The sequence below is a fragment of the Asterias amurensis genome, chromosome 12 (genome assembly GCF_032118995.1).
Source record: "Asterias amurensis chromosome 12, ASM3211899v1".
Lineage (NCBI taxonomy): Eukaryota > Metazoa > Echinodermata > Asteroidea > Forcipulatida > Asteriidae > Asterias > Asterias amurensis.
The window spans coordinates 12629950-12643911 of NC_092659.1; the positions used below are offsets into that span (position 1 = coordinate 12629950).

At 37.2% G+C, this 13962-nt stretch overlaps 1 protein-coding gene across 1 annotated transcript in view; it reads right to left on the reverse strand.

The window, feature by feature from the left end:
* Positions 1–13501, reverse strand: part of LOC139945010 (serine/threonine-protein kinase PAK 3-like) — a 30876-nt gene extending 17375 nt beyond the window's left edge. Inside the window, exons 1-4 of the mRNA XM_071942238.1 lie at positions 13387–13501; positions 5330–5536; positions 1686–1774; positions 47–206 (exon numbers count right to left, since the gene is read on the reverse strand). Of these exons, the coding sequence (XP_071798339.1) occupies positions 47–206; positions 1686–1774; positions 5330–5504 (424 nt within the window). The 5' untranslated portion in view covers positions 5505–5536; positions 13387–13501. The remainder of the gene's footprint in view (positions 1–46; positions 207–1685; positions 1775–5329; positions 5537–13386) is intronic.
* Positions 13502–13962: the final 461 nt, after the last annotated feature.

A 13962-nucleotide genomic window follows, 5' to 3' on the forward strand; every position in this document is an offset into this window, starting at 1 on the left:
CTTTTCGTGTAGTCTTAGAAGAGAGTTGCAATAGTCTAATACTTACTAAGAATGACTTTCTGTTGTGTCATAAACTTCTCATTCCTGTTAGTGTTACTATCATCATAGAATTTGAGTGCATCCAGTACAGCCTGTGGATTCTTCTTTTGTTCTGTCTTGGTAATCTGCGATGACATCAACAGCTTAGCCCAGTGCTCTGGCATACCCTGTCAACACCAAAAAGACATTTCAAAGTGGATTACAATTTGGGTCAAGACAAAGGAAAGTTACATGTTAACCATGTAAGGTTTGATCACTACTACCAATGCAAAGGATGGTGCTTTTTATGTGCATAAGAGAATCAATGTGTGGTGAACAGGTTTTCAACTAGTGGAGTAAATTATAAAGAACCAGGCCTCGGCGGGTTTAAACCACTAGTTGAAAACCGACTCAACACACTTTGATTCCCATTCATAAATACCTTTTTGGTCAAAAACATCATCACTTTTTGGTCAAAAAGTAAAATAAATGCAAAAATTATAATTGTTAAATGATTTCTTTCAACACAACACCCCTCCACCTATGAAATGGTAAAGCCCTCCGCCGCCCTCGGGTAAACAACTCCTTATAAGGGAATGCTGTGCGCGTGATGTGGCACAATTGTTTCAGCCATTGCTCTCGACCAATAGGAATAAAGAATGAATTAACACTTTTTACTGGTCATAAACAAAGGTTTATACACACCCACATGACGCGCTCTCCACCAATAGGAATAGCGAAACTGTCTGAGGTATTTATGAATGTAGGTTTAAGTGTGAGTAAAGTCTTCCAAACTGTCTTGCATCCATGACCTCATAGTATCTGCCACCATTGTGCACAAAGTTATGCTTTACATCATTGTCGAAAAAAAAAAGTTCATTTGAAACATTTAAACAAACGTAAAACAGATGAGGTTAATGATACATGAAACCTGTGAATATTTCAGCAAATCCAGTGTTTCCAGCAAAGATAACCAAAACGATAGCATATAGTTTTGTATGAAATCTGGCTTGTTGATTAAGTGCTGAAAAATAAGTCGTCTAGCTCTTAAAATCTCTTTAAAAAAAAACTCTTCAGTTTATTGTACAACAAGCATTTAGAAAAATTTGACATTTCACTTCAGTCAACAAATTGGCCCAAACTAACTGTCGTACTTTCTTGCCATGGTGATTCTGATAAGCAGAGTGTGGATTTGCCCCAATGGACTCTATTGGTAATTACTCAAAATAATTATTAGCATAAAACATCACTTGGTAACAAGTAATGGGGAGAGGTTGATGGTATAAAACGTTGTGAGAAACAGCTCCCTCTGAAGAGACGTAGTTTTTGAGAAAGAAGTAATTTTCCACGAATTTGATTTTGAGACCTCAAAATCAAGCATCTGAAAGCACACAACTTCGTGTGACAAGGGTGTTTTTTCTTTCATAGTTATCTCGCAACTTCGACGACCAATTGAGCTCAAACTTTCACAGGTTTGTTATTTTATGCGTGTTGAGATACATCAATGGAGAAGACTTGTGTTTGACAATTATCAATAGTGTCCCGTGTCTTTAATTCAAACGCAGTCCCAGAAACCTTGCAGTAAAATATCCAATGTGCACTTAGAAACAACTTTATTAAGTGCACCAATAAATGCTGTGTTTTATTTTTCTTATTATTTTTCTCACCGTGAATTCTCCAGTGATACTGTCGAATCCAACATGGACAGTGTGCTCAAAACTTGTTGGGTAGGAGATCTCAGGCCTTTGTTTAGAAGCTGAAAAAAAAAGAATGGAAAATTCAAATTTGTATTGTTTAAGACTTATTTCTGGGATTTCCTGGAAAATTCATATCATTTTAATTTTCTTCTGGGTACACAAAGTATAAACATTTTGCTTTGGTGAAGCTCTGAGTCTGAAAAGAGCGGGTTGGTTTATTCTGCATCTAAGCCATTTTGAGGTATGATGGATAATATTCCTAGGGAACAAGAAGGTTTGGGTATTAATTTGTCTGCATACATGTACGTCCAAACAAAACAGTGAGCTGCTGTTGTGTTGACCATATCTCAATAATGCTATTGAACTAGTGTTTGTTAATGCTCATACAAATGTGTATGAAGTGCAGACCTGAGAACAAAAGGAGTCCATTTATGTCAGACTTTAAACACTCTGTGAAATTACAAATGTCGACACAGTGTTATTTACAGTTCTGAAGAATAGGATTTTCCACCATCGTTCAAAACAAAGGAATATCCACACAGTGACTACAACACAGAGCTGGCTGTATTCTAATCATCGTCATTATTATTAAATTGGTTTATTAAAAACAATCAAACTTGGCAGCCAGAGGCTGAAATGCGTGTAAAATTACAGGGCATAAGAAAATATATATACTATTTTTTAAAATTACAGAAAGACATTACGAAATATAAAAATACTTACTTCAGTACAATTTCAAACCACAAGAAATAATTCATGGTTCTGCTTAACATTTAACAAAGAATCAGTGCTTGCGGAAGCAGGGAATTCTGTGCTAACATCAACCATATTTCATGGGTTGTTATCAGGGAATTTTAACTTAGTGTGTGTGTAAACTCCATGTAGGCAATTCTACGCTTGTAACGCAGAAATGTGTCGTTTGCAAGTAAGGAGAGAATGGTGTTTGTTATCGCAGAATTCGGCAGAGCCATGAAATTGGGCCCAGGTGCTTGACGATGTCTTTACTGTCTGCATTGGTGTTTGTACTGTGAGTTTATTACGCCTGTTGTTGGTCGATGGTTGTCTCTGCCATGTCTGCTGGACTAATGTTTGCTGGATGCCTCTGATGTGAAAACTACAATGTACAATGTACATATAGTGGAAACTTAAGTTCATTGGAACATTGTCAAATAGATTTTTCTAATTGTGCATCTCATGGGGCTTTAGGGAGATTTTCAGCTTGTTAAGTTTCCTTACTTCCCAACTTTTAAAATGTGACCCGCTACGTGAAAATGAGTCAGATGTTGACAATTTCAAGGATTGAGTTATATGCATGGCTGGAAAGAACAAACCAACAGCAGTAATTCGGTATATGTCTAAGCTTTGGGGAGTGTTGCGTTGCTGAGTTACTCCCATTTGAAATTGGCCAATGCATCATTTTTTCTGAAAAACGAACTACAAGTAAAGTGATGTTTTAAACTACCGTTTCGCGCAAAAGGATACAAATTAGATGTAAGTATGATCACAAAATTGCTTTATTCATAGCTTTATTGCCTAAAAGTAAGTGTTCTAAAGGTTAACCATGCAAATATAGATCTTAAAAAGTAAAAAAAAAAAAAAAAAATTTTTAAATATTTTCCACATTAAACTGTCCATAACTTAATAATGCATTGGGCGACATCTGACTCATTTTCACGTAGCGGGTCACAAATGTGTTTTATGAAAATCTATGACATTATTTTGATGGCAGACATTTTTAAGTCATTTATTGTAAAGCATAAATAAACAAGTTGTTTAGGTTTGGGGAGGGGGGCATGGATGAAGCAGGGTTAGGGTTAGAAACTACACAAAAGTGTACATATTAAGCAGACACATATTACACGTTAAGTGTACATGGTACATGTGTACACAGTCATACCATAGACAGTACATGAAATCTGCAAGTAAATGTGAATATATTAAAATAGTTGAGTAAATACTTTGTGTGAAGCACATATTGATATTTTGTTATCTGTGATTGTTATCATAGGTGTATGAAACATACATTTAATGGCCTTATAGCCTCCCTGCTTGAGTGACTGGGGTAATCTAACGTACACGTACATGTACATGTACATGTAGCCAAAGCTCTAACGCCTTAAAGCAGGAACTATACACATCAGCGATCATCTCCACAGGAATGAGTTTCTCATATGTGCAGGCATTCATCACACTCTACCATGTCTATGCAAAATATCATGACACATTTATGTACACTGACACGTACTTTATCAAGCAAAGTATGTGAAAAAATATTTGGTTTTGCACTTTTGACACAGAAGTTCACGTTAAGCCCGGTTCATAGGCCTGATTCCTGCAAATGCGAATTAAATGTTTGACGTCACTGTTTCGCAGGAGTTAAACACAGTTCAACTGGTGCAAAATATTTCTTGTGAGTCTGTGACCTGAAAATTTGTATCGCACTTGCGTTCGCATTTGCATTTGCATTCGCATTCGCAGGAAGTACATGTATGAACAGCGCTTTACTACTCTTGTCAGACTACAAGCATACATTGTATAAAAATGCCTACAACAGGTCTACATCATCTGTGATTGATGGACATGTCATGACTAATTGACCATTTTGTAAACCTGAGATCTCTTTTATGAGGGATACTTGAAGGACAAACCGAAACTTCCTTGTCATTTCCTGCCTTGTCCCTCAATGGGTACAAGTGACTGTCTAAGACACTCAATATGTATCCTTATAAGTAGCTTTTATATTCTATATAAATCTGCATTTTTAATGTATGTATTCAGATGCAGAAGGATGGCACTGTTTTCAATATAAGCATGGTTGTATTATGTTACAGCAAACGAACAACACACTGTATGCGGAAGCATAACATGGTTACATTCAGCCAATGACTTGGTGGCTTGTGATCTGTTTATTAGCCATTTTGAGATATGGCAAACACAATGCTGCAACATAAGGTTTGGGTAAATTTTTATGTAAACACCCGAACTAAATAATACACTCACACAGTATCACGTCCACCATATCTCAAAGAGGCTTATTCATGTTTTTTTAAAGTAAAGTTTAACAATGTCCGGGTAATGACAAACAATGTAGTGTGACCAAATAATTGTAGAATGGCCAAAATCAAATGAGAAAGATCTCTTAATGCTCAAAAGAGAGAGAGAGCTGAAGAAAGACACACACAGTGATCACATGACTGTTGATCCAAAAGTAATTGTCTGGTATTTTACACAATTTACAAAATGTAACCGACCCCAATGAGTTTGGTTATTTTTAATGTGTGCAGTCAGATAGGCCTACATGTTCTATACAGTGTTCAGACTGTTCCCAATTGTGATTTAATTCAAACCCGGGACTCCTCAACCAGACAAATGTTTAGGCCAACAAAAAATTTAAAAGCATGTTTTAAAAACCATCTTTTGAAAAAAGCAAGGAGTTTTTTTTTTTTTTTTTTTTTAAATGGCCGCCTGACACAATTTTAAAGACAACCGGCTGGGCTATTTAAAAAAAAAAAAATTAATAAAAAGAAAAAAAAGGAGGTGGCCAAAACATGTTTTGTTTTATTTTAGTATGGGGGTGGGGCCTGGGGGTGGGGGGGGCGTTCACTTAAACTTACGTTTATCTTCACTCTTGCTTCCTTGCCATGGCATCTTAAGCTTCCTCTTCTTTTTCTCATCATCTGTAGGTGTATTAGGAAGAGGTTTATAACCTGGACCAGATGAGTCTGCTTTCAGTGTACCGCCGCTGTTACTAGTGTAACGCATTGGGGGAGCTGGTGGACTTTCCTCCATCTTGTCTAGTAATCAAATGCTAGTGGCTCAAACTATAAGACAACAACCAGATACAACATTTCATCATTACTGACAAGTTTGAATGAAAAGTTAAAATCAATTATTTCCTGGTCCTAAATCATACAAAATTCTGTGTTTGTTCGTCAAGTTTGATAGTTTCAGCTTGCATGACCAAAACAAGTTTATGTGCTAGTTGGTTTATTTAACATGACAGGACATTTGAGGAAGGGGTCATTCCTTGTCAAATCACCCAATGGGTTTAACCACACCCTCTTCAAATTTACACAAATTTAGTTTAAGGTGAAATCCTGGCTCAACAAGCTCAAATTTCAAATTTTAGCTCCATCCGATAAACCGTTTTCACGCTACAGCATGCTCTTTCTCAATGATTTCGGTCAAATAGCTTTCCAAATCTGCCATTATTTTTTTTGTAGGAACATATTACACCTAATTATGTTCCCACAAAAAAAGTTGGCAGATTTGGAATGCTTATAATGAAATTTGACCCAATGGTTACTGATTAATGGTCAATTGAATATCCGCAGTCAGGCGCATTTTGACTGAAATCAGCGAGAAAGAGCTTGCCATAGCACAAAACAAGTTTATCAGATGGAGTTAAAGTTTGAGCTTGTTGAGCCAGGATTACCTCAAAAACCAAATTTGAGCACATTTGAAGAGGATAGGGTTTAAAATTGCCTTTTGGAGGGGGGGATTTGACCTGGAATGACCTGAAGGCAAAACAATGTAACAGCTATCGGCACAGTTGCTTTACCATGGTTTACACAGAGCTAAATATAAATGGTACATGATTGGATGATGAATGAACCCTGAATTGCTCGGTCAAAATTAATATGACATGTATGTCAAAGCGGTGACAATGGAACCACCAAAATGAATCTGATGTCTTTGAAAAATCAGGTGGAAGAATTTTCAAAACACAAAAACCACAATGCACTTTATAGTACGGTACAGTTTTTTAAACAAAACTAAAATATAGTAATACATTTAATGTACTTTTATATTTTTTTTTCTTAAAAAGCAGTTTTACATGGGCCGTACTTGTTTTTGCTTTGTCAAAAAAGCAATCTGTGTCGAGAACAGTAACAACAAAAGATGGGCGTTACAGAAACAGGATGCATATTGTTAAAATCCATAGGTGATTCATTAGTTTAGCTTGGTGACACAAGTACAAGCTTTACATACACCATGTACAACGCGTACAAATGCACTGTGAGGGCATCAGTACATGTACAGTATGTACACATTACAAATTGTACTTCCCCGGGGAACTACATGTACATAGAGTGGTGCAAGGGCAATGTCACAAGATGTAACAAGAAAGAAAAAAAACGACAGTTCACATTTAAATTTTCAAAATATGACTTTGACACAGTTACAAGTAGCATGGTTAGCTCAACTATGAACATGGTGAAGAGCTAGTGGCTAGGTAACTGCCAACTAAGAGAGCCATTCACTGTGGTCAGTAAGGGGGCATTTACAAAACATTTTTAGCAAATAGTAAAAACCGTACATTTTGTCAATACTCCGTCCCTAGCCCCTTAAAAGTATACAAAAAAACCTATTCTACAAACCATGTTTATTTGTGCGAGCACGGAAGATTAAAGAATGTACGCCGGTGAAAGTGATTTATGTAATCCCCTAATATCCTGCGTAGAAGACGCAGATTGTCTGATTTTCGAAAGGCAACCCCCCCCCCCCCAAACAATGTCTCTTGTCTAAACCTAACGATCCAAGAAGGGCCAGGAAGCTATTTTTATAGCGTGACATTTTTGCAGTAAGTGAAAGCGGGCCATTGTGCATAAATTCACTCCCTCCCAGTGGCGGTTTGTACGCTTGTGAAATTGTTGATAAATTGTACACCCCTGAACAAGCTGCAGTGGTGGGTCATTCTGTGTCAAATCAACTAGTGGGGGTAAAGGTTACCTCTCAGATTTGGCTGAAATTCATGAGTAATATCAACACATGCCCAAAACAAATTGTCCAAGTTGACTCGGAATGGTAAGGTACCTAAAAAGGGCCATGGCAACCCCCTCAAGTGCGCGCAATGAAGCCCTCTGAACATTGAATATGTTTACGTTTTGCAACTAAATTTGTTTTAGAACTCCTTTAAAATAACAGAAAAAGCTGTAACCCAGATAGTTGTATAACTCAAATCTGGCCCCAAACAAGTGTATCTCACCCCTTTCCTTCTACTGGCTGCTAATTATTAAGTCTATAGAAAAATTGAGTTTCCATTTTCAGACCCCTCTCACTTGTAACTTAATATTAAGTGTACAAACCTGAAAGGAAAAACTTGTGTGATTTTGAAAATGAGTATTTGAAGATCAAGTTTACTATGGAGTACGTGACTATGAGGCCAGGTTACAACTACTTCAGAATAAGAGTACTGATAGTCTCATGGCTGCCAATAAATTTTGGGGGAAGCCCGGAACATACTGTTTAAAGGGACATGTTGCCTTGGATCGGGCGAGTTGGTTTATTGAAAAGCGTTTGGAACCCTTCATAATGCAATGCATGTTTCGAAAGATGTTTCAAAAGTAAAATAACAATCCAAACAAATACACTATAAGTACATGCATACCTCAAAATTGCATGGTTTACCTTACACGTCATAACTAACAAAGCATGCCAATTTGTGGAGTGAAAATGTTGTGAACATATACATGTATTGCATCTTTTTCTCCTACAATTGTATTAATTGTAAAGACATGATATTTTGAAAAAATGTTTTGATTCACTTATAATAAATCAATCATACTATGTACATTAATAACCTGTACTTTATTTTACTACAATTATGATATCAGGAAACCAAAGTTAAATCATCCTTACATTGTAGATCATGGAAATATATTCCTACAGTACGAGTACATAATGTATGTGAGCAGATGACTCTTAATAAGGTTAAAATATAAAATCCATTCCAAACAAAATAATTATAGTACATGTAGGCCGACATACTTGTAAGTTGTAAGCAAAATCAGGTCAGGCTTATAGTGCACTATACTGACAGGTTGATTGACCTTTAAGGTAGGTTCTACCATAGTGTAGTGTGTGTAGCCCTACAGTCTAAAGTGACAAATGTATAAAACGTACACACAATGATAAACAGTACAAAGGGTACAACATGTAATGTACAGTAAACGTGTATCAAACAATACACCTGTTGCAAGCTGTGACCAGATACATGGTGCTTTGTACACTCGAGCCATTGCTCCAAAGATTGCACAAAACCTAAAAACCCTATCACAGCATGCAACAAATGTTTGGTTGAATACCATGGGAACATCCTCTTTTAAGGAAGCATTTTGTTGTCACTCTTCCCTCAAACCATAGAGCAAGGAACAGAAGGAGTTACAACTCCAGTCTTAATCCCCGAAGCTCAAATTAATCCGATTAGTGCTGCATCAACCTCCAGTGGAAACACTATGGATGTGAACCGCAGCGCCTGTAAAAGGCTGTACACATTCCGACCGCAGCGAGCTCTCATGTGTGTTACCACCTTTCGCTGCCGTCGCTGGTATCACGTCGTTTTCCATTTATAATTATAGGAGTACATGTAGTAAAGTAGCAACACACAAGTTCAACGCGTGCGCAGTCACCTACGTTGCATGCGCACAATGCTACATTAGAAACTGTAGACTTTGAGCTTTTGACTGAATTTTGAAGCAACCAAATCGGCCTTTCCTGTGATGAATTATGACATTTGTGGTATTGATTATTTTATCATGAAAGGTCTCCGGCCGTTGAAAACGAATTGAGATTGTTTGCAAACGCTTTTCCTGTCGGGGGATATGCATTTGAACAGTAGACACAATTAGACACAATTTGAAAAAGGGGAATATAAAATGACTTTTTTTTAATTATTATTTTTTTTACTTTTATACAATTTCGCGTAAGAAGATTTTGGTTAAGAAGATTGAGAGAGCCGTAATTATTCAACTGATTTTATGTTTGTTTTATAAGAATATTACAAAGAGGTAATTCCCATTGCATTTTTGTTTGCCAAAATCATTGAAATGTCGTTATTCATAGCTAAAATCATTCTTGCCGCTTGTTGTTGGTTGAGGACGCTTGCAATCTGTGAACTTTTGTGTGGCGCAACCACAGACATATAATACCTAGTTCTTTATACTTCCCTTGTTAGGAATTGCGCCCGCACATATTTCTGCCGATTGGCGCTGGTCGTTATACGCCCGCGGTAACACACATGGAACCTTTGAAGACGACTAGTTGTAACTCCTTCTGTTCCTTGCTCTATGCTCAAACTGATTAACAAAACTCAAGTTACCATCTGTGCTGTGCATCATGCGCATCCTTAGACATGTAACATTATACAATTGTTGCAAAACTTCACAATTTGTTACCGAGGTATAACAAATGTCAAGTTGTACATTGTGTATCACATCACGTGATTGGTTCTCGACCAATAAAACTTCGCAATGTTACCATGGTATAACACACAGACGGTGATGGTGATTTATCAGTGTCCAAAAGTGGTAAACAACATAGAAAATCTGGTAACCAGTCAACATTGGTCGAAATTGCACTTAATTAAATGTGGTCGAAACCTGTGCATGCTGTCTCGAGGACCAAGGGTTCCGATCACCTTAAAGCCACTGTACACGTTTGGTAATTGTCAAAGACCAGTGTTCTCACTTGGTGTATCCCATCATAACCATAAAATAACAAGCTTGTGAAAATTTGGGCTCAATTGGTCATCGAAGTTGGGAGAAAATGATGAAAGAAAAAACACCCTTGTTGGACGAATTTGTGTGCTTTCAGATAGGAATAAAAGACTTTTAGCTAGAAGTCTTTTATTATTTTAGTGAGAAGTTACCTCTTTCTCAAAAACTACGTTACTTCAGAGGGAGTCGTTTCCTACAATGTTTTATACTATCAACAGTCTCTCCAATGCTCATTACCAAGTAAGTTTTTAAGTTAATATTTGTTTTGAGTTATTACCAAACGTGTACCTTCCCTTTAAACTACTTGAATTACTGCAACCTCAGTCAAATTTTTCATCATGTCACACGTCCAGTCAATCCTGTTTCAGATGTTGAACTTTTCATGTACTTTTAAATTCTTTTCACTTGGTTTGGCGCCAACCTCTACAGCGCCTGTCATCATGGTAATGCTACGTCGATCTTATCTTTAAAGGACTAGAGTTTAGACACATGTATGTAGCATGCACTGACCATACGGTAGAGAAAGCACTAATTATAGGGAGTTTTTGTTTTCAACGACGGATGGTTCTTCGACAGTTAATAGTTTTCAACCAATTGTTGTCTTTTTCAGCACAATGCAGATTCATCCCTAGTACTGATGTAGAAATTGAGGACGCAAAGCCTCTACGAAAACATAAACTCCCTAGTAGTATATAGTGACTACAATAAGTGCAACAACTAATTAATGATCACTGTCACTGTCAGCAGTAGTTTGTCTCAAGATCGCTTTATACTCAATTTAGAGTTCAGCCAGGACACAGACATGACAGAGGATGTCCGTCACTTCGTACAAGTCACTTTGTACCCCAGTCACTTCGTACCAAAGTAACTTCATACAAAAGTTTCCATAGACCAAGTCACTTCGTACCCAAGCAATTTCGTATCCAAATCCATTGGTACCCAAGCCATTTTGATCCAAGTCACTTCGTACCCAAGTCACGTCATACGAGATATAAGAATCGGGTACGGTTGTTGAAATATTGAAACCAACCTTTTTTCATTTTTTTTTTCATACCACAGTTTGGGAACTTTTATTCTGATCTTCCTGCAAGTTGAGTTTTGATTACCGTGAAATATTGTTGGTGTCGATCCAAATGAAAGAAAACAATGAAGGCCAGCCACATCAGTCAGGTCAGAGTCAGACAATTGAGCAGAGGGTACGAAGTGACTTGGGTACGAATTAAGTGACTTGGGTACGAAGTGACCAACATTGGTCGACAGAATTTGGGTCATCTCGTACCCAAGTCAACTCGTACCCAAGTCAGCTCATACTCAAGTCAACTCGTACCCGAGTCAACTCGTACCCGAGTCAACTCGTACACAAGTCAACTCGTACCCAAATAAATTTTTACCCAATTTTTGGGTGGCAACTCGTACTGATAAATATTGTAGTTTAATTTAATTATTTATATTGTCTATCATACATTTAGCTATTGGTTGTTGCAATTATTTTGTTTTCTTAGTTTTTTTTTCATGTTGCAGCTTGTAACGAACAGAATAAGCGAATACACAATACCTACGGTGTGGAAAATTAATCAGTACTTGAGAACTTTTTGTGTGTGGCTTGTTTGAATGAATTTTTGGTTTTGTTTTCATTCGGAAAAAGATAATCAGATCTTACGCAAAGTGTTTTGGGTTGTATTGAAACATAAGCAAACAAATGAATTGAATAAATATTTACCATGAAATTTTCTTATGGGATAACCTAGGGAAACATGAACGTGTGCGTTTTATATAAGAAGTTGACACTTTTTAGGTGTGTCTTTAGTCCATTCTGTTTTAAGCACCAACTGTTTAAAACATTGGAAGAAAACTACGGTAAAACATCTAAAAGAAAAGAACCCTTTTTAAGTCGTTTGTTTTATTACGGTAGAACATTTTAAACTAACCCAGCAGGCACACGACGTCTTTCTGCAACATATTATGGTCGCGACATCAGATTACCAAAAATTGACTAAAATACAACGTCAGATTGGCGACAAAAATCAAACGTAAACTAATAATGTCATATGGACATCGCAAGATGGTCAGGACTAAACTAAAATGTAACCGAAAATGAACGTTTCGTTCTAGATAGATTTATAACTAAATAGTAGCGTCATTGACCAGACATTGCTTCTAGACGTAATTCTATTGTCATAGTTTAACCATCGTTTTATGTGGTTGGAAAAATTACAGACGTCCTACAAAATTACGTCCTAAATTACGTTGTATCATGGTCCATAACAGACGTCCTACAAACTTTCACATAATCTGATAATAGAACCATGAGCCGACCGTCATCCGACGTCGGGATTTAGCGTTGATTTAATGTTATGACCATCTTTGTGCCTGCTGGGTAAAAGAAACCACAGTGGATCTGAATATCCTTGCGAAAAAAAGCAGAAACGAGATGTACATCTAACATTATTAAAAATGAAACTTGTGAGATTGTTATTAGTATAAAGTGAACTCCGTGGACATCATTTTTATTTCCTTTCGCTAATAAAATCACGCCGCACGGAAATTCTCCATTTCGGCATACAATCATGTACGTTATACGGTACGAGTTGACTTGCGTACGAGTTGACTCGAGAAGGAGTTGACTTGGGTACAATATGTTGGGTGCGAGTTGACTTGGGTGTGAGTTGACTATCACTTGGGTACAAACTACAACTCGAGTTGACCCGTTTCGAGTCGACAGAGGACTTGTCTTCATTTTACAAGTTACAACTGATCCTGAAGTGTGACATAAGACTAAAGTCATTTATAACACACATTTCTACCAAACACTTTTTAATTTTGGAAACACTTTTTAAACTTGGAATATATAATGATATCAGGAAGAAGCACTTCCTATATGTCTTACGACCGCACACGTTGTGCATGCAGTGATTGTACCCATCATAAAGTGTGTACGCTTATTAAGGACTGGTACTACATGTATTTCACACGAACACGGCAATTGCATTGGCTAGATAGCCGGCCCAGCGGAACCTCGTAACCGGCAATCAGTCTGAGGAGTGATATTTTTACGCACCGATTTATCACAAGCATAGCTCTACATGAATAAACCGCTCAGTTATAAACACATTCAGTGATAAAACCATATGGTAGTTGACTGGTAAATGTAAGAAGATGAAGAGAATACAAACCAAAATACGCGATCATGTATACTCTTTAAATCTGTGTGGCTGGCTGGACGATCGGGATTGATGATTGCAGGTCAGATGCGTCTGGTAAAAAGCCACACACCCGGAAATAAAAATGGTTTAGGACTAAAAAGAGGGCGCTATTTAACAACAAGCGGTTTCTACTATTTTCTAACGCTATTATTTCTATGCAAAACGCCGATCCACAGACATACAAACCCCTACTGTTATTAAGAAACAACTGCAGTTTGGGTTCTTGTGTGGTGCGATCCTTGGATGGAACTACCACACTAAACTCCCCTAGTAACCAATTCTAAAAAGGTTATATTTTTGTACCAACTAAACTTATTAAAGGAACACGTTGCCTTGGATCGGACGAGTTGGTCTATAAAAAGCGTTTGTTTGTAACCGTTTTTTATAAAGATTAATGCGTATGGTTGGAAAGATGTTTTAAAAGTAGAATACAATGATCCACACAAGTTTGCCTCGAAATTGCGTGGTTTTCCTGTTACTGTGCGAACTAACATGGTCGGCCATTTATGGGAGTCAAAATTTTGACTCCCATAAATGGCCGACTGT